This window comes from Oncorhynchus keta, unplaced genomic scaffold, assembly GCF_023373465.1.
Source record: "Oncorhynchus keta strain PuntledgeMale-10-30-2019 unplaced genomic scaffold, Oket_V2 Un_contig_17944_pilon_pilon, whole genome shotgun sequence".
In the NCBI taxonomy this organism is placed as follows: Eukaryota; Metazoa; Chordata; class Actinopteri; order Salmoniformes; family Salmonidae; genus Oncorhynchus; species Oncorhynchus keta.
This window is the reverse complement of record NW_026280663.1, coordinates 103,638-128,322: the sequence shown is the minus strand read 5'-3', so window position 1 is coordinate 128,322 and position 24,685 is coordinate 103,638. Positions and strand designations below refer to the sequence as shown.

Here is a 24,685-nt window from a genome sequence, read left to right as displayed (position 1 = left end):
TGTACAGTCAGTTACCACCTCATCGATGTTTAACTCTGTACAGTCAGTTACCACCTCATCGATGTTTAACTCTGTACAGTCAGTTACCACCTCATCAATATTTAACTCTGTACAGTCAGTTACCACCTCATCGATGTTTAACTCTGTACAGTCAGTTACCACCTCATCGATGTTTAACTCTGTACAGTCAGTTACCACCTCATCAATGTTTAACTCTGTACAGTCAGTTACCACCTCATCGATGTTTAACTCTGTACAGTCAGTTACCACCTCATCGATGTTTAACTCTGTACAGTCAGTTACCACCTCATCGATGTTTAACTCTGTACAGTCAGTTACCACCTCATCAATGTTTAACTCTGTACAGTCAGTTACCACCTCATCGATGTTTAACTCTGTACAGTCAGTTACCACCTCATCGATGTTTAACTCTGTACAGTCAGTTAATCTGTATAGTCAGTTACCACATCATCAATGTTTAACTCTGTACAGTCAGTTACCACCTCATCAATGTTTAACTCTGTACAGTCAGTTACCACCTCATCAATGTTTAGCTCTGTACAGTCAGTTAATCTGTATAGTCAGTTACCACCTCATCAATGTTTAGCTCTGTACAGTCAGTTAATCTGTACAGTCAGTTACCACCTCATCAATGTTTAACTCTGTACAGTCAGTAACACCCTCATCAATGTTTAACTCTGTACAGTCAGTTACCACCTCATCAATGTTTAACTCTGTACAGGGGGTGATTATCATTATGTTATGGGTGTGTGTGTGGGTGTGGGGTTGGGTGTGTGTGTGTGTGTGTGTGTGTGTGTGTGTGTGTGTGTGTGTGTGTGTGTGTGTGTGTGTGTGTGTGTGTGTGTGTGTGTGTGGTGGCAGGTGGTCTCATTCCCATCGGTGGTGAGGTCGGTGAGGAGAAGCCCGCTGTGGTTTTGGGGGTCTTCTAGTTCAGCCACCAGTCATTTGCTCAGCAGGTTAGTCGGTTGGCTGATGTGTTGAAGCTTCTGAAGGAGCTCTCAGTCTCTCTGTCTCTCTCGCTCTCTGGCCACACACTCATCAGACCTGACAGTTTAATAACGGGCAGGGGCTGAGGGTAGGGGCTGGGGGTAGGGGCTGAGGGTAGGGGCTGGGGGTAGGGGCTGAGGGTAGGGGGTGGTAGGGGCTGGGGTAGGGGCTGGGGGTAGGGGCTGAGGGTAGGGGCTGGGGGTAGGGGCTGAGGGTAGGGGCTGGGGGTAGGGGCTGGGGGTAGGGGCTGAGGGTAGGGGCTGGGGGTAGGGGCTGGGGGTAGGGGCTGGGGGTAGGGGCTGAGGGTAGGGGCTGGTGGTAGGGGCTCGGGGTAGGGGCTGAGGGTAGGGGCTGGGGGTAGGGGCTGAGGGTAGGGGCTGGTGGTAGGGGCTGAGGGTAGGGGCTCGGGGTAGGGGCTGAGGGTAGGGGCTGGTGGTAGGGGCTGAGGGTAGGGGCTGAGGGTAGGGGCTGGTGGTAGGGGCTGAGGGTAGGGGCTGAGGGTAGGGGCTGAGGGTAGGGGCTGGGGTAGGGGCTGAGGGTAGGGGCTGGGGGTAGGGGCTGAGGGTAGGGGCTGGGGGTAGGGGCTGGGGTAGGGGCTGAGGGTAGGGGCTGGTTAGGGCTGGTGGTAGGGGCTGAGGGTTGGTGGTAGGGGCTGGGGTAGGGGCTGGGGGTAGGGGCTGGGGGTAGGGGCTGAGGGTAGGGGCTGGGGGTATGGGCTGGGGGTAGGGGCTGGGGGTAGGGGCTGAGGGTAGGGATGGGTAGAGGCTGAAGGATAGGGGTTTAGGGCTGTTATTTTAAGGTGTGTGTCCCAAATGATACCCCATTCCCTATATGGTGCACTACTTTTGACCAAATCCCTGTGGGTCCTGGTCAACAGTAGATCCCTATGGGTCCTGGTCAACAGAAGAGCCCTATGGGTCCTGGTCAACAGTAGAGCCCTATGGGTCCTGGTCAACAGAAGAGCCCTATGGCTCCTGGTCAACAGTAGAGCCCTGTGGGTCCTGGTCAACAGAAGAGCCCTATGGCTCCTGGTCAACAGTAGAGCCCTGTGGGTCCTGGTCAACAGTAGAGCCCTGTGGGTCCTGGTCAACAGTAGAGCCCTATGGGTCCTGGTCAACAGTAGAGCCCTATGGGTCCTGGTCAAGGAGGAGAGAGAGGGAGTGAGGGAGAGAGGGTATGGATAGGGGGAATGGGATGGAGAGAGGAGGAGGGAGGAGAGAGAGAGACTGCCATCACAGACGACCCATTCAGATCGCCATACCACAGCCCCACCACAGCCCCACCTCAGCCACAGCTCCGCCGTCTTGGTCTGAACCTCTCTCTCAGGCCTCACCACTGATCTCAGAGCTGTCAGTATGGATGGCCACATTACAAATGGGGCATTTCCCACCACATGGACCTGACTGACTGGGACAAACAACATGCTGCTAGCTGGTCTGATGAACACAGTGGACCTGACTGGGACAAACAACATGCTGCTAGCTGGTCTGATGAACACAGTGGACCTGACTGGGACAAACAACATGCTGCTAGCTGGTCTGATGAACACAGTGGACCTGACTGGGACAAACAACATGCTGCTAGCTGGTCTGATGAACACAGTGGACCTGACTGACTGGGACAAACAACATGCTGCTAGCTGGTCTGATGAACACAGTGGACCTGACTGGGACAAACAACATGCTGCTAGCTGGTCTGATGAACACAGTGGACCTGACTGGGACAAACAACATGCTGCTAGCTGGTCTGATGAACACAGTGGACCTGACTGGGACAAACAACATGCTGCTAGCTGGTCTGATGAACACAGTGGACCTGACTGGGACAAACAACATGCTGCTAGCTGGTCTGATGAACACAGTGGACCTGACTGAGACAAACAACATGCTGCTAGCTGGTCTGATGAACACAGTGGACCTGACTGAGACAAACAACATGCTGCTAGCTGGTCTGATGAACACAGTGGACCTGACTGGGACAAACAACATGCTGCTAGCTGGTCTGATGAACACAGTGGACCTGACTGACTGGGACAAACAACATGCTGCTAGCTGGTCTGATGAACACAGTGGACCTGACTGGGACAAACAACATGCTGCTAGCTGGTCTGATGAACACAGTGGACCTGACTGGGACAAACAACATGCTGCTAGCTGGTCTGATGAACACAGTGGACCTGACTGGCTGGGACAAACAACATGCTGCTAGCTGGTCTGATGAACACAGTGGACCTGACTGGGACAAACAACATGCTGCTAGCTGGTCTGATGAACACAGTGGACCTGACTGAGACAAACAACATGCTGCTAGCTGGTCTGATGAACACAGTGGACCTGACTGGGACAAACAACATGCTGCTAGCTGGTCTGATGAACACAGTGGACCTGACTGAGACAAACAACATGCTGCTAGCTGGTCTGATGAACACAGTGGACCTGACTGACTGGGACAAACAACATGCTGCTAGCTGGTCTGATGAACACAGTGGACCTGACTGAGACAAACAACATGCTGCTAGCTGGTCTGATGAACACAGTGGACCTGACTGAGACAAACAACATGCTGCTAGCTGGTCTGATGAACACAGTGGACCTGACTGGGACAAACAACATGCTGCTAGCTGGTCTGATGAACACAGTGGACCTGACTGAGACAAACAACATGCTGCTAGCTGGTCTGATGAACACAGTGGACCTGACTGGGACAAACAACATGCTGCTAGCTGGTCTGATGAACACAGTGGACCTGACTGGGACAAACAACATGCTGCTAGCTGGTCTGATGAACACAGTGGACCTGACTGAGACAAACAACATGCTGCTAGCTGGTCTGATGAACACAGTGGACCTGACTGGGACAAACAACATGCTGCTAGCTGGTCTGATGAACACAGTGGACCTGACTGGGACAAACAACATGCTGCTAGCTGGTCTGATGAACACAGTGGACCTGACTGAGACAAACAACATGCTGCTAGCTGGTCTGATGAACACAGTGGACCTGACTGAGACAAACAACATGCTGCTAGCTGGTCTGATGAACACAGTGGACCTGACTGGGACAAACAACATGCTGCTAGCTGGTCTGATGAACACAGTGGACCTGACTGAGACAAACAACATGCTGCTAGCTGGTCTGATGAACACAGTGGACCTGACTGGGACAAACAACATGCTACTAGCTGGTCTGATGAACACAGTGGACCTGACTGGGACAAACAACATGCTGCTAGCTGGTCTGATGAACACAGTGGACCTGATTGACTGGGACAAACAACATGCTGCTAGCTGGTCTGATGAACACAGTGGACCTGACTGGGACAAACAACATGCTGCTAGCTGGTCTGATGAACACAGTGGACCTGACTGAGACAAACAACATTCTGCTAGCTGGTCTGATGAACACAGTGGACTTGACTGACTGGGACAAACAACATGCTGCTAGCTGGTCTGATGAACACAGTGGACCTGACTGACTGGGACAAACAACATGCTGCTAGCTGGTCTGATGAACACAGTGGACCTGACTGGGACAAACAACATGCTGCTAGCTGGTCTGATGAACACAGTGGACCTGACTGGGACAAACAACATGCTGCTAGCTGGTCTGATGAACACAGTGGACCTGACTGGGACAAACAACATGCTACTAGCTGGTCTGATGAACACAGTGGACCTGACTGACTGGGACAAACAACATGCTGCTAGCTGGTCTGATGAACACAGTGGACCTGACTGGGACAAACAACATGCTGCTAGCTGGTCTGATGAACACAGTGGACCTGACTGGGACAAACAACATGCTGCTAGCTGGTCTGATGAACACAGTGGACCTGACTGGGACAAACAACATGCTGCTAGCTGGTCTGATGATACACATAGTGGACTTGACTGGGACAAACAACATGCTGCTAGCTGGTCTGATGAACACAGTGGACCTGACTGGGACAAACAACATGCTGCTAGCTGGTCTGATGAACACAGTGGACCTGACTGGGACAAACAACATGCTGCTAGCTGGTCTGATGAACACAGTGGACCTGACTGGGACAAACAACATGCTGCTAGCTGGTCTGATGAACACAGTGGACCTGACTGGGACAAACAACATGCTGCTAGCTGGTCTGATGAACACAGTGGACCTGACTGACTGGGACAAACAACATGCTGCTAGCTGGTCTGATGAACACAGTGGACCTGACTGGGACAAACAACATGCTACTAGCTGGTCTGATGAACACAGTGGACCTGACTGGGACAAACAACATGCTGCTAGCTGGTCTGATGAACACAGTGGACCTGATTGACTGAGACAAACAACATGCTACTAGCTGGTCTGATGAACACAGTGGACCTGACTGGGACAAACAACATGCTGCTAGCTGGTCTGATGAACACAGTGGACCTGACTGAGACAAACAACATGCTGCTAGCTGGTCTGATGAACACAGTGGACCTGACTGGGACAAACAACATGCTGCTAGCTGGTCTGATGAACACAGTGGACCTGACTGGGACAAACAACATGCTGCTAGCTGGTCTGATGAACACAGTGGACCTGACTGGGACAAACAACATGCTGCTAGCTGGTCTGATGAACACAGTGGACCTGACTGGGACAAACAACATGCTACTAGCTGGTCTGATGAACACAGTGGACCTGACTGGGACAAACAACATGCTGCTAGCTGGTCTGATGAACACAGTGGACCTGACTGGGACAAACAACATGCTGCTAGCTGGTCTGATGAACACAGTGGACCTGACTGGGACAAACAACATGCTGCTAGCTGGTCTGATGAACACAGTGGACCTGACTGGGACAAACAACATGCTGCTAGCTGGTCTGATGAACACAGTGGACCTGACTGACTGGGACAAACAACATGCTGCTAGCTGGTCTGATGAACACAGTGGACCTGACTGACTGGGACAAACAACATGCTGCTAGCTGGTCTGATGAACACAGTGGACCTGACTGACTGGGACAAACAACATGCTGCTAGCTGGTCTGATGAACACAGTGGACCTGACTGGGACAAACAACATGCTGCTAGCTGGTCTGATGAACACAGTGGACCTGACTGGGACAAACAACATGCTGCTAGCTGGTCTGATGAACACAGTGGACCTGACTGGGACAAACAACATGCTGCTAGCTGGTCTGATGAACACAGTGGACCTGACTGGGACAAACAACATGCTGCTAGCTGGTCTGATGAACACAGTGGACCTGACTGGGACAAACAACATGCTGCTAGCTGGTCTGATGAACACAGTGGACCTGACTGGGACAAACAACATGCTGCTAGCTGGTCTGATGAACACAGTGGACCTGACTGGGACAAACAACATGCTGCTAGCTGGTCTGATGAACACAGTGGACCTGACTGGGACAAACAACATGCTGCTAGCTGGTCTGATGAACACAGTGGACCTGACTGGGACAAACAACATGCTGCTAGCTGGTCTGATGAACACAGTGGACCTGACTGGGACAAACAACATGCTGCTAGCTGGTCTGATGAACACAGTGGACCTGACTGGGACAAACAACATGCTGCTAGCTGGTCTGATGAACACAGTGGACCTGACTGGGACAAACAACATGCTGCTAGCTGGTCTGATGAACACAGTGGACCTGACTGGGACAAACAACATGCTGCTAGCTGGTCTGATGAACACAGTGGACCTGACTGGGACAAACAACATGCTGCTAGCTGGTCTGATGAACACAGTGGACCTGACTGGGACAAACAACATGCTGCTAGCTGGTCTGATGAACACAGTGGACCTGACTGGGACAAACAACATGCTGCTAGCTGGTCTGATGAACACAGTGGACCTGACTGGGACAAACAACATGCTGCTAGCTGGTCTGATGAACACAGTGGACCTGACTGGGACAAACAACATGCTGCTAGCTGGTCTGATGAACACAGTGGACCTGACTGGGACAAACAACATGCTGCTAGCTGGTCTGATGAACACAGTGGACCTGACTGGGACAAACAACATGCTGCTAGCTGGTCTGATGAACACAGTGGACCTGACTGGGACAAACAACATGCTGCTAGCTGGTCTGATGAACACAGTGGACCTGACTGGGACAAACAACATGCTGAACAAACAACAAACAACATGCTGCTAGCTGGTCTGATGAACACAGTGGACCTGACTGGGACAAACAACATGCTGCTAGCTGGTCTGATGAACACAGTGGACCTGACTGGGACAAACAACATGCTGCTAGCTGGTCTGATGAACACAGTGGACCTGACTGGGACAAACAACATGCTGCTAGCTGGTCTGATGAACACAGTGGACCTGACTGGGACAAACAACATGCTGCTAGCTGGTCTGATGAACACAGTGGACCTGACTGGGACAAACAACATGCTGCTAGCTGGTCTGATGAACACAGTGGACCTGACTGGGACAAACAACATGCTGCTAGCTGGTCTGATGAACACAGTGGACCTGACTGAGACAAACAACATGCTGCTAGCTGGTCTGATGAACACAGTGGACCTGACTGGGACAAACAACATGCTGCTAGCTGGTCTGATGAACACAGTGGACCTGACTGGGACAAACAACATGCTGCTAGCTGGTCTGATGAACACAGTGGACCTGACTGGGACAAACAACATGCTGCTAGCTGGTCTGATGAACACAGTGGACCTGACTGGGACAAACAACATGTTGCTAGCTGGTCTGATGAACACAGTGGACCTGACTGGGACAAACAACATGCTGCTAGCTGGTCTGATGAACACAGTGGACCTGACTGGGACAAACAACATGCTGCTAGCTGGTCTGATGAACACAGTGGACCTGACTGGGACAAACAACATGCTGCTAGCTGGTCTGATGAACACAGTGGACCTGACTGGGACAAACAACATGCTGCTAGCTGGTCTGATGAACACAGTGGACCTGACTGGGACAAACAACATGCTGCTAGCTGGTCTGATGAACACAGTGGACCTGACTGGGACAAACAACATGCTGCTAGCTGGTCTGATGAACACAGTGGACCTGGGGACACACAAAAACAACATGCTGCTAGCTGGTCTGATGAACACAGTGGACCTGACTGGGACAAACAACATGCTGCTAGCTGGTCTGATGAACACAGTGGACCTGACTGAGACAAACAACATGCTGCTAGCTGGTCTGATGAACACAGTGGACCTGACTGGGACAAACAACATGCTGCTAGCTGGTCTGATGAACACAGTGGACCTGACTGGGACAAACAACATGCTGCTAGCTGGTCTGATGAACACAGTGGACCTGACTGGGACAAACAACATGCTGCTAGCTGGTCTGATGAACACAGTGGACCTGACTGGGACAAACAACATGCTGCTAGCTGGTCTGATGAACACAGTGGACCTGACTGGGACAAACAACATGCTGCTAGCTGGTCTGATGAACACAGTGGACCTGACTGACTGGGACAAACAACATGCTGCTAGCTGGTCTGATGAACACAGTGGACCTGACTGGGACAAACAACATGCTGCTAGCTGGTCTGATGAACACAGTGGACCTGACTGGGACAAACAACATGCTACTAGCTGGTCTGATGAACACAGTGGACCTGACTGGGACAAACAACATGCTGCTAGCTGGTCTGATGAACACAGTGGACCTGACTGACTGGGACAAACAACATGCTGCTAGCTGGTCTGATGAACACAGTGGACCTGACTGACTGGGACAAACAACATGCTACTAGCTGGTCTGATGAACACAGTGGATCTGACTGGGACAAACAACATGCTGCTAGCTGGTCTGATGAACACAGTGGACCTGACTGGGACAAACAACATGCTACTAGCTGGTCTGATGAACACAGTGGACCTGAACAAAAACATGCTGCTAGCTGGTCTGATGAACACAGTGGACCTGATTGACTGAGACAAACAACATGCTACTAGCTGGTCTGATGAACACAGTGGACCTGACTGAGACAAACAACATGCTGCTAGCTGGTCTGATGAACACAGTGGACCTGACTGGGACAAACAACATGCTGCTAGCTGGTCTGATGAACACAGTGGACCTGACTGAGACAAACAACATGCTGCTAGCTGGTCTGATGAACACAGTGGACCTGACTGGGACAAACAACATGCTGCTAGCTGGTCTGATGAACACAGTGGACCTGACTGACTGGGACAAACAACATGCTGCTAGCTGGTCTGATGAACACAGTGGACCTGACTGGGACAAACAACATGCTGCTAGCTGGTCTGATGAACACAGTGGACCTGACTGGGACAAACAACATGCTACTAGCTGGTCTGATGAACACAGTGGACCTGACTGGGACAAACAACATGCTGCTAGCTGGTCTGATGAACACAGTGGACCTGACTGGGACAAACAACATGCTGCTAGCTGGTCTGATGAACACAGTGGACCTGACTGGGACAAACAACATGCTGCTAGCTGGTCTGATGAACACAGTGGACCTGACTGACTGGGACAAACAACATGCTACTAGCTGGTCTGATGAACACAGTGGACCTGACTGACTGGGACAAACAACATGCTGCTAGCTGGTCTGATGAACACAGTGGACCTGACTGGGACAAACAACATGCTACTAGCTGGTCTGATGAACACAGTGGACCTGACTGACTGGGACAAACAACATGCTGCTAGCTGGTCTGATGAACACAGTGGACCTGACTGGGACAAACAACATGCTGCTAGCTGGTCTGATGAACACAGTGGACCTGACTGGGACAAACAACATGCTGCTAGCTGGTCTGATGAACACAGTGGACCTGACTGGGACAAACAACATGCTGCTAGCTGGTCTGATGAACACAGTGGACCTGACTGGGACAAACAACATGCTGCTAGCTGGTCTGATGAACACAGTGGACCTGACTGGGACAAACAACATGCTGCTAGCTGGTCTGATGAACACAGTGGACCTGACTGGGACAAACAACATGCTGCGAGCTGGTCTGATGAACACAGTGGACCTGACTGAGACAAACAACATGCTGCTAGCTGGTCTGATGAACACAGTGGACCTGACTGACTGGGACAAACAACATGCTGCTAGCTGGTCTGATGAACACAGTGGACCTGACTGGGACTAACAACATGCTGCTAGCTGGTCTGATGAACACAGTGGACCTGACTGGGACAAACAACATGCTGCTAGCTGGTCTGATGAACACAGTGGACCTGACTGGGACAAACAACATGCTGCTAGCTGGTCGTCACAGAGCTGGACAGGAAGTCAGCGTCACCACAGCCTTTTATCATGTGGGTATGTTCCAAATGACAGCCTTTCCTCTATATAGTGCACTACGTTGAGACCAGAACCATATGGGGGCGTCCTATAAGGATTGTACTCGTGTTAACATGACGGAACAAACCTAAACCAATCATGTTATACTAGGGACTTTATGGCTCACCCTGAACCCCGGTCTAAAAAGCCTGACCTCAAAGAAAGGACACGTTGGATCATTAGATCGTTGAACTCTAACAGATGGCGCTGACAGTACGTTTCTTATATTATTACCTATAATCGAAAATAACTTTTGGATATTAAATCGACGGTCACTCACCAGCATTACGACCAGAAATGTGACTTTACTAAATTTGATCATTTGTTCGTACCCCCTGATGCATTTCTGGTCATCCCAGGGGCTGTTCCAAGTAGAGGAATGTGGGTTTTAGTACAGAGAATAAAGTAGACGAGCTCAGGGCGAGGATCTCCTTCCAGAGAGACATCAGGGACTATAAAATACTATTTCACAGAATCATGGCTCTTTCCGGATATACTGTCCCCATCTATACAGCCAGTGGGGTTCTCTGTACATGGTGCGGACAGGAAGAAAGAACTCTCTGGGTAAAAGAAAGGCGGAGCTTTGTGTTTCATAATTAACTAGTCATGGTGTGATCGTGGTAACGTACAGCAACTCATGTCCTTTTGTTCTCCCGATCGGGAATACTTCACTATCAAATGCCGACCGCTTTACCTCTCTTCTCTTTTTGGTCATTGTCACGGCCGTGTATATTCCCCCTCAAGCCGACAGCGCAACGGCTCTCAAGGAACTACACTGGACTTGGTGCAAACTGGAAACCAAATATCCCGAGGCTGCGTTTATTGTAACTGGAGACTTTAATCATGCAAATCTGAGGAAAACCGAAGTTTCACCTCATCGCTCATCAAGAATTCTTTACCATCGCTACTCCCCCTTTCACGGGACGGCTACAAAGCCCTCCCCCTGCCCTCCCTTCAGCAAAATCAGGTCACGCTTCCAATCTGCTCCTCCCTTCCTATAGGCAGGAAACTTTAACGGGAAGTAACCGTGGTAAGGACTGTTCAACGTTGGTCTGATCAAATCGGAATCTATGCTTCAAGATTGTTTTGATCACGTGACCTGGGATATGTTCTGGTTTGCCTCTGAGAATAACATAGACATATACACTGACTTGGTGACTGAGTTCATCAGGAAGTAAATAGAGGATGTTGTTTCCACTTATCCAAACAAAAAAACGTGAATGAATATTAGCATTAGCGCAAAAAAATGAAATCGCTAACCACCCTATTTAACAACGGCGAGGTGACTGATAACATGGACGAGTACAAACAGTCCAGTACAAGAGACAAAGTGGAGGAATGGAGCAATTCAAAGACCCAGCCAAGAGCTGTTTGTTGCAGGGACTCCAGACAATCAAGGATTACAAAACGGACAACGTCAACGACAACGACACCTTGCTCCAAAACACAGTTCCACCGACCTCCACTCATGAGGACTGTGAGCTCTCGTTCTCCGTGGCCGACTTGAATAAGACATTTAAGCATGTTAGCCCTCGCAAAGGCTGCCGGCCTAGATGGCATCCCCGGCCACATCCTCAGAGCAAACCAGCTGGGTGAAGTGTATACGGACATATTCAATCTCTCCCTATCTCAGTATGTTGTCCACACTTGCTTCAAGGTGTACACCATTGTTCCCATACCCAAGATAGCGAAGGTAACTGAACTTAATGACTATCGCCCCGTAGCACTCACTTCTGTCATCATGAAGTGCTTTGAGAGGCTAGTCAAGGATCATATCACCTCCACCTTACCTGATACCATAGACCAGTGGTTCTCAAACTGTTTATAGTCCCGAACCCCTTCAAACATTCACCCTCCAGCTGTACCCCCTCTAGCACCAGGGTCAGCTGTACCCCCTCTAGCACCAGGGTCAGCGGTACCCCCTCTAGCACCAGGGTCAGCTGTACCCCCTCTAGCACCAGGGTCAGCTGTACCCCCTCTAGCACCAGGGTCAGCTGTACCCCCTCTAGCACCAGGGTCAGCTGTACTCCCTCTAGCACCAGAGTCAGCTGTACCCCCTCTAGCACCAGGGTCAGCTGTACCCCCTCTAGCACCAGGGTCAGCTGTACCCCCTCTAGCACCAGGGTCAACTGTACCCCCTCTAGCACCAGGGTCAGCTGTACCCCTTCTAGCACCAGGGTCAGCTGTACCCCCTCTAGCACCAGGGTCAGCTGTACCCCCTCTAGCACCAGGGTCAGCTGTACCCCCTCTAGCACCAGGGTCAGCTGTACCCCTTCTAGCACCAGGGTCAGCTGTACCCCCTCTAGCACCAGGGTCAGCTGTACCCCCTCTAGCACCAGGGTCAGCTGTACCCCTCTAGCACCAGGGTCAGCTGTACCCCCTCTAGCACCAGGGTCAGCTGTACCCCTCCTCTAGCACCAGGGTCAGCTGCACCCCTTCTAGCACCAGGGTCAGCTGTACCCCCTCTAGCACCAGGGTCAGCTGTACCCCCTCTAGCACCAGGGTCAGTGCACTCTCAAATGTTGTTGTTTGCCATCATTGTAAGCCTGCCACACACACACTATACGATACATTTATTAAACGTAAGAATGAGTGTGAGTTTGTCACAACCCGGCTTGTGGGAAGAGCTCTTATAAGACCAGGGCACAAAATAATATAATTTTTTATCAATAATTGACCTCTTTATTTAGCCATCTTACATATAAAACCTTATTTGTTCGTTGAAAATGGTGAATAACTCACCACAGGTTAATGAGAAGGCTGTGCTTGAAAGGATGCACATAACTCTGCAATGTTGGGTTTTATTGGAGAGAGTCTCCGTCTTAAATCATTTCCCACACACAGTCTGTGCCTGTATTTAGTTTCCGTGCTGGTGAGGGCCAAGGAAAGGCACTACTCCCAATATAAGTGAACCCCAAATCGATGTAGTTCTCATCATATTTGAGCCTCTTCGATGGTCCAACGTCCCTTTCTGTTGTTCTGTGCTTTCCCAGGTAAGGGGGCAGTAGCTTGGTGCTTTCCTGGGTCATTCCATGCCATTGTCTTGCCTGAGCTACATTTACTGGGTAAGTTGTGGTTTCTGGTGAGGTAAGGGGGCACCTAGTTTTGTCTCAATAATTTACCTCTTTATTTAATATAAAACCTGATGGTAAGGGGGCAGTAGCTTGGTGCTTTCCCAGGTAAGGGGGCAGTAGCTTGGTGCTTTCCTGGGTAAGGGGGCAGTAGCTTGGTGCTTTCCTGGGTAAGGGACAGTAGCTTGGTGTTTTCCTGGGTAAGGGGCAGTAGCTTGGTGCTTTCCCAGGTAAGGGGCCAGTAGCTTGGTGTTTTCCTGGGTAAGGGGCAGTAGCTTGGTGTTTTCCTGGGTAAGTGGCAGTAGCTTGGTGTTTTCCTGGGTAAGGGGCAGTAGCTTGGTGTTTTCCTGGGTTAGGGGGTCAGTAGCTTGGTGTTTTCCTGGGTAAGGGGTCAGTAGCTTGGTGTTTTCCTGGGTAAGGGGCAGTAGCTTGGTGTTTTCCTGGGTAAGGGTCAGTAGCTTGGTGTTTTCCTGGGTAAGGGTCAGTAGCTTGGTGTTTTCCTGGGTAAGGGGCAGTAGCTTGGTGCTTTCCCAGGTAAGGGGCAGTAGCTTGGTGCTTTCCTGGGTAAGGGGTCAGTAGCTTGGTGCTTTCCCGGGTAAGGGGCAGTAGCTTGGTGCTTTCCCAGGTAAGGGGGCAGTAGCTTGGTGCTTTCCTGGGTAAGGGACAGTAGCTTGGTGTTTTCCTGGGTAAGGGGCAGTAGCTTGGTGCTTTCCCAGGTAAGGGGCCAGTAGCTTGGTGTTTTCCTGGGTAAGGGGCAGTAGCTTGGTGTTTTCCTGGGTAAGGGGCAGTAGCTTGGTGTTTTCCTGGGTAAGGGGCAGTAGCTTGGTGTTTTCCTGGGTAAGGGGCAGTAGCTTGGTGTTTTCCTGGGTAAGGGGCAGTAGCTTGGTGTTTTCCTGGGTAAGGGGCAGTAGCTTGGTGTTTTCCTGGGTAAGGGGCAGTAGCTTGGTGTTTTCCTGGGTAAGGGGTCAGTAGCTTGGTGTTTTCCTGGGTAAGGGGCAGTAGCTTGGTGTTTTCCTGGGTAAGGGGACAGTAGCTTGGTGTTTTCCTGGGTAAGGGGCAGTAGCTTGGTGTTTTCCTGGGTAAGGGGACAGTAGCTTGGTGTTTTCCTGGGTAAGGGGCAGTAGCTTGGTGTTTTCCTGGGTAAGGGGCAGAAGCTTGGTGTTTCCCGGGTAAGGGGTAGTAGCTTGGTGTTTTCCTGGGTAAGGGGCAGTAGCTCTTCAGCTGCATCAGATTCACAACTGTCAGTGTCCATGCTAGCTGGGCTAACAACAAATGTAGAATTACTGAGGCTGGAATTGGATGAGCTCGTGGAAGCAGAACAGCTTGTGTCGTCGACAGGTGCAGGGGTAGTACTGCTGGTAGTAGCAGTACCAACAGTAGAGATGGTACGTGTCTCTATGGACGCGGGCCTTTACTAAAGGGTTTGAAAATGTGAAGTAAAAAAAAAAAAAAATTATATATTTTTTTCAAAAATATGAATCACATTTTTATTTGGCGTACCCCCGACGGCATTGCACATACCCCAGCTTGGGAACAGCTGCCTTAGACCCAATACAAAACTTCCGTACCGGCCCAACACGGCCCTATCCCATCTGGATAAGATTAACACATCCACTATATAAGAGCGCTGTTTATCAACTACAGCTCAACCTTCAACATCATAGGGTGTCCACCCATAAAATGATTCATTCAAGGTTTATACAAACATGTCCATTCATTGGAGAATTCCGTCAGATAAACAATACGGCCATAACTTGGAACGTCAACTGCTGGAGGGACTTGTTATGGGTTTACTACTGCCTAGGTGGGCCTGGGGCTGGACATGGGTAGTGGAGGGCTGTTGGTGGGCCTGGGGCTGGACATGGGTAGTGGAGGGGCTGTTGGTGGGCCTGGGGCTGGTCATGAGTAGTGGAGGGCTGTTGGTGGGCCTGGGGCTGGTCATGAGTAGTGGAGGGCTGTTGGTGGGCCTGGGGCTGGTCATGAGTAGTGGAGGGCTGTTGGTGGGCCTGGGGCTGGTCATGAGTAGTGGAGGGCTGTTGGTGGGCCTGGGGCTGGTCATGGGTAGTGGAGGGCTGTTGGTGGGCCTGGGGCTGGACATGAGTAGTGGAGGGCTGTTGGTGGGCCTGGGGCTGGACATGAGTAGTGGAGGGCTGTTGGTGGGCCTGGGGCTGGTCATGAGTAGTGGAGGGCTGTTGGTGGGCCTGGGGCTGGTCATGAGTAGTGGAGGGCTGTTGGTGGGCCTGGGGCTGGTCATGAGTAGTGGAGGGCTGTTGGTGGGCCTGGGGCTGGACATGGGTAGTGAGGTGCTGTTGGTGGGCCTGGGGCTGGACATGAGTAGTGGAGGGCTGTTGTTGGGCCTGGGGCTGGACATGAGTAGTGGAGGGCTGTTGTTGGGCCTGGGGCTGGACATGAGTAGTGGAGGGCTGTTGTTGGGCCTGGGGCTGAACATGGGTAGTGGAGGGCTGTTGGTGGGCCTGGGGCTGGACATGAGTAGTGGAGGGCTGTTGGTGGGCCTGGGGCTGGACATGGGTAGTGGAGTGCTGTTGGTGGGCCTGGGGCTGGACATGAGTAGTGGAGGGCTGTTGGTGGGCCTGGGGCTGGACATGAGTAGTGGAGGGCTGTTGGTGGGCCTGGGGCTGGAGTCCGGCACATGTTTATGCGACCCCCTGGGGCTGAGCTGGACCGCTCCACTGACCCTGGGCTTTAAACAGGAAACTCTCTGCTTAGACTGAACACACAGACCTGGACCCCGGCACGGAACACAGAGATATAGGGAGCGGTGTGCTGAGTGTGTGTCCTATATCATAGGTAGCATGCACAGTGCATCCCAGCTGCTCCACCAGGCCAGTGCAGGCGTTCAGACGTGGTGCACCCGTAAGCTGTGATGTCATATCGTAGTTATATATGACTGGTCCAGCAGTCTGACGGACAAACTCTCCTTATAACCCCCTCCCCATTCCTCAACATACATACCATTCTTAGATACGTTGTCATAGATTTAGAGTAAAGATTGACCAATCCTCCCTCCTATAAGCACTTGGGAGATGCATTAGGGTAGAACGAGGCCTGAATAAAACGACTGTGGTTTTTGTTTAAAGTGGAACTGACTGTGTTTTAACCTCTCTGCATATATGAGACAAACAGACAATCCGACATGGACAAAACATGGACAACTGTAACTAAGGGAATGTCAATACAATCACATTAGCAAGGGGAATGATCAGTCATTACATACAGTGCCTTGCGAAAGTATTCGGCCCCCTTGAACTTTGCGACCTTTTGCCACATTTCAGGCTTCAAACATAAAGATATAAAACTGTATTTTTTTTGTGAAGAATCAACAACAAGTGGGACACAATCATGACGTGGAACGACATTTATTGGATATTTCAAACTTTTTTAACAAATCAAAAACTGAAAAAATTGGGCGTGCAAAATTATTCAGCCCCTTTACTTTCAGTGCAGCAAACTCTCTCCAGAAGTTCAGTGAGGATCTCTGAATGATCCAATGTTGACCTGAATGACTAATGATGATAAATACAATCCACCTGTGTGTAATCAAGTCTCCGTATAAATGCACCTGCACTGTGATAGTCTTAGAGGTCTGTTAAAAGTGCAGAGAGCATAATGAAGAACAAGGAACACACCAGGCAGGTCCGAGATACTGTTGTGAAGAAGTTTAAAGCCGGATTTGGATACAAAAAGATTTCCCACGTTTGACCCAAGTTAAACAATTTAAAGGCAATGCTACCAAATACTAATTAAGTGTATGTAAACTTCTGACCCACTGGGAATGTGATGAAAGAAATAAAAGCTGAAATAAATCATTCTCTCTACTATTATTCTGACATTTCACATTCTTAAAATAAAGTGAAAATGATCCTAAGAAAGGGAATTTTTACTAGGATTAAATGTCAGGAATTGTGGAAAACTGAGCTCATTGAGTGTGGTCTTAGTGTGAAAACTCTCTCTAAATAGTGTGGTCTACAGCTTATCATGAGATACTCTACCTCAGGCGTGCAAAACCTCGAGACTTCCTGACTATTAGATTTCATGCCCCAGCTGTTGTTTACAAATATACATATTTACCCTTTGTCTTACCAGAGGTTGCTGTTCTATCTTGCCGAATCGGTGTAAAACCCACCAGCTGTGTTTTTCATGTCGTTGTTCAGCCACGACTCGGTGAAACATAAGACATTACAGGTTTTAATGTCCCGTTGGTAGGATATAGATGATTGTAGTTCATCTAATTTATTATCCAATGATTGTACGTTGGCTAATAGGACCGATGGTAAAGGCAGGTTACCCACTCGCCGTCGGATCTTTACAAGGCACCCTTGAATTTAATGGTGTTTGTGTGTGTGCGTGTGTGTGTGTGTGTGTGTGTGTGTGTGTGTGTGTGTGTGTGTGTGTGGGGGAGCTTGTGGTTCGACACCTACAAGCAGAGCATTATGAATAGGTTTTTAATTGCTTATAAACCTGTCACTTGGCTCTTTCAGCTCAGCACTGATTACTGTTGGATGCTAGAGACTGGGCTGAAGCCAACACTGATTACTGTTGGAGGCTAGAGACTGGGCTGAAGCCAACACTGATTACTGTTGGAGGCTGGAGGCTGGGCTGAAGCCAACACTGATTACTGTTGGAGGCTGGAGGCTGGGCTGAAGCCAACACTGATTACTGTTGGAGGCTGGAGGCTGGGCTGAAGCCAACACTGATTACTGTTGGAGGCTGGAGGCTGGGCTGAAGCCAACACTGATTACTGTTGGAGGCTGGAGGCTGGGCTGAAGCCAACACTGATTACTGTTGGAGGCTGGAGACTGGGCTGAAGCCAACACTGATTACTGTTGGAGGCTGGAGGCTGGGCTGAAGCCAACACTGATTACTGTTGGAGGCTAGAGACTGGGGCTGAAGCCAACACTGATTACTGTTGGAGGATGGAGGCTGGGCTGAAACCAACACTGATTACTGTTGGAGGCTGGAGGCTGGGCTGAAGCCAACACTGATTACTGTTGGAGGCTGAGGCTGGGCTGAAACCAACACTGATTACTGTTGGAGGCTGGAGACTGGGCTGAAACCAACACTGATTACTGTTGGAGGCTGGAGGCTGGGCTGAAGCCAACACTGATTACTGTTGGAGGCTGGAGGCTGGGCTGAAACCAACACTGATTACTGTTGGAGGCTGGGCTGAAGCCAACACTGATTACTGTTGGAGGCTGGGCTGAAACCAACACTGATTACTGTTGGAGGCTGGAGGCTGGGCTGAAACCAACACTGATTACTGTTGGAGGCTGGAGGCTGGGCTGAAGCCTATACTGATTACTGTTGGAGGCTGGGCTGAAGCCAACACTGATTACTGTTGGAGGCTGGAGGCTGGGCTGAAACCAACACTGATTACTGTTGGAGGCTGGAGGCTGGGCTGAAGCCAACACTGATTACTGTTGGAGGCTGGAGGCTGGGCTGAAACCAACACTGATTACTGTTGGAGGCTGGAGGCTGGGCTGAAGCCAACACTGATTACTGTTGGAGGCTGGAGGCTGGGCTGAAACCAACACTGATTACTGTTGGAGGCTGGGCTGAAGCCAACACTGATTACTGTTGGAGGCTGGGCTGAAGCCAACACTGATTACTGTTGGAGGCTGGAGGCTGGGCTGAAGCCAACACTGATTACTGTTGGAGGCTGGAGGCTGGGCTGAAGCCTATACTGATTACTGTTGGAGGCTGGGCTGAAGCCAACACTGATTACTGTTGGAGGCTAGAGACTGGGCTGAAGCCAACACTGATTACTGTTGGAGGATGGAGGCTAGGCTGAAGCCAACACTGATTACTGTTGGAGGCTAGAGGCTGGGCTGAAGCCTATACTGATTACTGTTGGAGGCTGGGCTGAAGCCAACACTGATTACTGTTGGAGACTGGAGGCTGGGCTGAAACCAACACTGATTACTGTTGGAGGATGGGCTGAAATCAACACTGATTACTGTTGGAGGCTGGAGGCTGGGCTGAAACTAACACTGATTACTGATTACTGTTGGAGACTGGAGGCTGGGCTGAAACCAACACTGATTACTGTTGGAGGCTGGAGGCTGGACTGAAACCAACACTGATTACTGTTGGAGGCTGGGCTGAAGCCAACACTGATTACTGTTGGAGGCTGGGCTGAAACCAACACTGATTACTGCTGGAGGCTGGGCTGAAACCAACACTGATTACTGTTGGAAACTGGAGACTGGGCTGAAACCAACACTGATTACTGTTGGAGGCTGGAGACTGGACTGAAACCAACACTGATTACTGTTGGAGGCTGGAGACTGGACTGAAACCAACACTGATTACTGTTGGAGGCTGGAGACTGGACTGAAACCAACACTGATTACTGTTGGAGACTGGAGACTGGACTGAAACCAACACTGATTACTGTTGGAGACTGGAGACTGGACTGAAACCAACACTGATTACTGTTGGAGACTGGAGACTGGACTGAAACCAACACTGATTACTGTTGGAGGCTGGAGGCTGGGCTGAAACCAACACTGATTACTGTTGGAGGCTGGAGACTGGACTGAAACCAACACTGATTACTGTTGGAGGCTGGAGGCTGGACTGAAACCAACACTGATTACTGTTGGAGACTGGAGGCTGGGCTGAAACCAACACTGATTACTGTTGGAGACTGGAGACTGGGCTGAAACCAACACTGATTACTGTTGGAGGCTGGAGACTGGACTGAAACCAACACTGATTACTGTTGGAGACTGGAGGCTGGGCTGAAACCAACACTGATTACTGTTGGAGGCTGGAGGCTGGGCTGAAACCTTACTGTTGGATGTGTGTGTGTGTGTGTGTGTGTGTGTGTGTGTGTGTGTGTGTGTGTGTGTGTGTGTGTGTGTGTGTGTGTGTGTGTGTGTGTGTGTGTGTGTGTTATACAGGAGAGGAGGGGAACCAAGGGATGATTTGTTTGTGACATTGGGGGTGGTGGGGTTAGGTGTGATGCCATGACCCCTCCATCCCTCCCCCACCCCTCCTCCATGCCTCCACCTCTCCTCCACCCCTCCTCCACCCCTCCACCTCTCCTCCACCTCTCCTCCATCCCTCCTCCACCCCTCCACCACTCCTCCACCTCTCCTCCACCCCCTCCTCCACCCCTCCACCCCTCCTCCACCCCTCCACCACGCCTCCACCTCTCCTCCACCTCTCCTCCACCCTCCACCTCTCCTCCACCTCTCCTCCACCCCTCCACCTCTCCTCCATTTCTCCTCCACCCCTCCACCCCTCCACCTCTCCTCCACCTCGCCTCCACCTCTCCACCATCCATCCACCCTCTTCTCCCCACTAACCCACTAGAGTGTTGGCCCTCTCTAGTACGTAAACAACAGGTTGGTTAGTCACCACAGTGACAAGGATTTTCCAAAGCTTCCAGAGAGGAGAGGTGCTGCCTGCCAGACCTGGATTCAAATACTATTTGACATCAATTCGTGGTTTGATTGACGTTGCCACGCACAATGGAACCAATAGAACAGTCGCAAGGAGTGCAAACCCTGCCGGTCCCACACGCCAGGGAGACTAGAGCAAACGGTCAAAGTGGTTTTAATATTTAAACCCGTCTACTGCCTGCTTCCCTACTCCCTGTCTGTCTAACCCTGTGAGGTAATGAATAATCACCCTGTCAGTAAGGCCTGTTGGTTTTCTTCTGCTGCCAGACCCAGTCTCAGGCCTCTCCTCTGTAGGTAGCTAGACCTTGGCTTGGCTTGGACAGGCCTTCTGCACTGCTAGGCTCAGGCCTCTCCTCTGTAGGTAGCTAGACCTTGGCTTGGACAGGCCTTCTGCACTGCTAGGCTCAGGCCTCTTCTCTGTAGGTAGCTAGACCTTGGCTTGGCTTGGACAGGCCTTCTGCACTGCTAGGCTCAGGCCTCTCCTCTGTAGGTAGCTAGACCTTGGCTTGGACAGGCCTTCTGCACTGCTAGGCTCAGGCCTCTCCTCTGTAGGTAGCTAGACCTTGGCTTGGACAGGCCTTCTGCACTGCTAGGCTCAGGCCTCTCCTCTGTAGGTAGCTAGACCTTGGCTTGGACAGGCCTTCTGCACTGCTCGGCTCAGGCCTCTCCTCTGTAGGTAGCTAGACCTTGGCTTGGACAGGCCTTCTGCACTGCTCGGCTCAGGCCTCTCCTCTGTAGGTAGCTAGACCTTGGCTTGGCTTGGACAGGCCTTCTGCACTGCTCGGCTCAGGCCTCTCCTCTGTAGGTAGCTAGACCTTGGCTTGGACAGGCCGTCTGCACTGCTAGGCTCAGGCCTCTCCTCTGTAGGTAGCTAGACCTTGGCTTGGACAGGCCTTCTGCACTGCTAGGCTCAGGCCTCTTCTCTGTAGGTAGCTAGACCTTGGCTTGGCTTGGACAGGCCTTCTGCACTGCTAGGCTCAGGCCTCTCCTCTGTAGGTAGCTAGACCTTGGCTTGGCTTGGACAGGCCTTCTGCACTGCTAGGCTCAGGCCTCTTCTCTGTAGGTAGCTAGACCTTGGCTTGGCTTGGACAGGCCTTCTGCACTGCTAGGCTCAGGCCTCTCCTCTGTAGGTAGCTAGACCTTGGCTTGGACAGGTCTTCTGCACAGCTAGGCTCAGGCCTCTTCTCTGTAGGTAGCTAGACCTTGGCTTGGCTTGGACAGGCCTTCTGCACAGCTAGGCTCAGGCCTCTTCTCTGTAGGTAGCTAGACCTTGGCTTGGCTTGGACAGGCCTTCTGCACTGCTAGGCTCAGGCCTCTCCTCTGTAGGTAGCTAGACCTTGGCTTGGACAGGCCTTCTGCACTGCTAGGCTCAGGCCTCTCCTCTGTAGGTAGCTAGACCTTGGCTTGGCTTGGACAGGCCGTCTGCACTGCTAGGCTCAGGCCTCTTCTCTGTAGGTAGCTAGACCTTGGCTTGGCTTGGACAGGCCTTCTGCACTGCTCGGCTCAGGCCTCTCCTCTGTAGGTAGCTAGACCTTGGCTTGGACAGGCCTTCTGCACTGCTCGGCTCAGGCCTCTCCTCTGTAGGTAGCTAGACCTTGGCTTGGACAGGCCTTCTGCACTGCTCGGCTCAGGCCTCTCCTCTGTAGGTAGCTAGACCTTGGCTTGGACAGGCCTTCTGCACTGCTAGGCTCAGGCCTCTTCTCTGTAGGTAGCTAGACCTTGGCTTGGACAGGCCTTCTGCACTGCTAGGCTCAGGCCTCTCCTCTGTAGGTAGCTAGACCTTGGCTTGGACAGGCCTTCTGCACTGCTCGGCTCAGGCCTCTCCTCTGTAGGTAGCTAGACCTTGGCTTGGACAGGCCTTCTGCACTGCTCGGCTCAGCTAGTGTTGTTGTGTATAGTCTTTCAATGGTTAATATTGGTGTTACTGGGGTCAGTGGAAATAACGAATCCTCCACTGGTTCCTTGAATCAAGGTGCCATTAAGTGTTGATGTTCGAAGCAAGGTGGAGGGAGGTGGAGGAGGGAGATGGTGGAGGGGTAGACGAGGTGGAGGGAGATGGTGGAGGGAGGTGGAGGAGGGAGATGGTGGAGGGAGGTGGAGGAGGGAGATGGTGGAGGGAGGTGGAGGAGGGAGATGGTGGAGGGAGGTGGAGGAGATGGAGGAGAGATGGTGGAGGGAGATGGTGGAGGAGGGAGATGGTGGAGGGAGGGAGGAGGGATGGTGGAGGGAGGTGGAGGAGGGAGATGGTGGAGGGAGGTGGAGGAGGGAGAGGTGGAGGGGAGGGAGATGGTGGAGGGAGGTGGTGGAGGGAGATGGTGGAGGGAGGTGGAGGAGGGAGATGGTGGAGGGAGGGAGGTGGAGGAGGGAGATGGTGGAGGAGGGAGATGGTGGAGGGAGGTGGTGGAGGGAGATGGTGGAGGGAGATGTGGAGGGAGATGGTGGAGGGAGGTGGAGAGGGGTAGACGAGGTGGAGGGAGATGGGGGAGGGAGGTGGAGAGGGGGAGGAGACGAGGTGGAGGGAGATGGTGGAGGGAGGTGGAGAGGGGTAGACGAGGTGGAGGGAGATGGAGGAGGGAGATGGTGGAGGGGAGATGGTGGAGATGGGGGAGGGAGATGGTGGAGGGAGGTGGAGGAGGGAGGTGGAGAGGGGTAGACGAGGTGGAGGGAGGTGGAGGAGGGAGGTGGAGGAGGGAGATGGTGGAGGGAGGTGGAGGAGGGAGATGGTGGAGGGAGGTGGAGAGGGGTAGACGAGGTGGAGGGAGATGGGGAGGGAGAGGTGGAGGGAGGGTGGAGAGAGGTGGAGGGAGATGGAGGAGGCGGGGGATGGAGGTGGTGGGAGATGGTGGAGGGAGGTGGAGGAGGGAGATGGTGGAGGGAGGTGGAGGAGGGAGATGGTGGAGGGAGGTGGAGAGGGGTAGACGAGGTGGAGGGAGATGGTGGAGGGAGGTGGAGAGGGGAGACGAGGTGGAGGGAGATGGGGGGAGGGAGGTGGAGAGGGGTAGACGAGGTGGAGGGAGATGGGGAGGAGGAGGGTGGAGAGGGGTGGAGAGGTGGAGGGAGATGGGGGAGGGAGGTGGAGAGGGTTAGACGAGGTGGAGGGAGATGGGGGAGGGAGGTGGAGAGGGGTAGACGAGGTGGAGGGAGATGGTGGAGGAGGGAGATGGTGGTGGAGGGAGGTGGAGGAGGGAGATGGTGGAGAGGGTAGATGAGATGGTGGTGGAGGGAGGTGGAGAGGGGTAGGAGGTGGAGGGAGATGGGGAGGGAGGTGGAGAGGGGTAGACGAGGTGGAGGGAGATGGGGGAGGGAGGTGGAGAGGGGTAGACGAGGTGGAGGGAGATGGTGGAGGAGGGAGATGGTGGAGGAGGGAGATGGTGGAGGAGGGAGATGGTGGAGGGAGGTGGTGGAGGGAGGTGGAGAGGGGTAGACGAGGTGGAGGGAGATGGGGGAGGGAGGGTGGAGAGGGGTAGACGAGGTGGAGGGAGATGGGGGAGGGAGGTGGAGAGGGGTAGACGAGGTGAGCAACGAACCGATGGTGTTGGTGGTTGAAGATATCCCTGAGGGAGATGGTGGAGGAGGGAGATGGTGGAGGAGGGAGATGGTGGAGGAGGGAGATGGTGGAGGGAGGTGGAGGAGGGAGATGGTGGAGGGAGATGGTGGAGGGAGATGGTTAAGGGAGATGGTGGAGGGAGATGGTGGAGGAGGGAGATGGTGGAGGAGGGAGATGGTGGAGGAGGGAGATGGTGGTGGAGGGAGATGGTGGAGGAGGGAGATGGTGGAGGAGGGAGGTGGTGGAGGAGGGAGATGGTGGAGGAGGGAGATGGTGGAGGAGGGAGATGGTGGAGGAGGGAGATGGTGGAG

The 24,685-nt window shown here is 52.2% G+C and overlaps 1 protein-coding gene across 1 annotated transcript; it reads right to left on the bottom strand.

The window, feature by feature from the left end:
• Positions 1-1,059: 1,059 nt before the first annotated feature.
• On the bottom strand, positions 1,060-2,377 carry LOC127919957 (uncharacterized). The gene is made up of 2 exons (XM_052503786.1): positions 2,292-2,377; positions 1,060-1,750 (listed from the first exon to the last, which is right to left on the bottom strand). The coding sequence occupies exons 1-2, from the start codon at positions 2,375-2,377 to the stop codon at positions 1,060-1,062; spliced, it is 777 nt and encodes a 258-aa protein (XP_052359746.1).
• Positions 2,378-24,685: the final 22,308 nt, after the last annotated feature.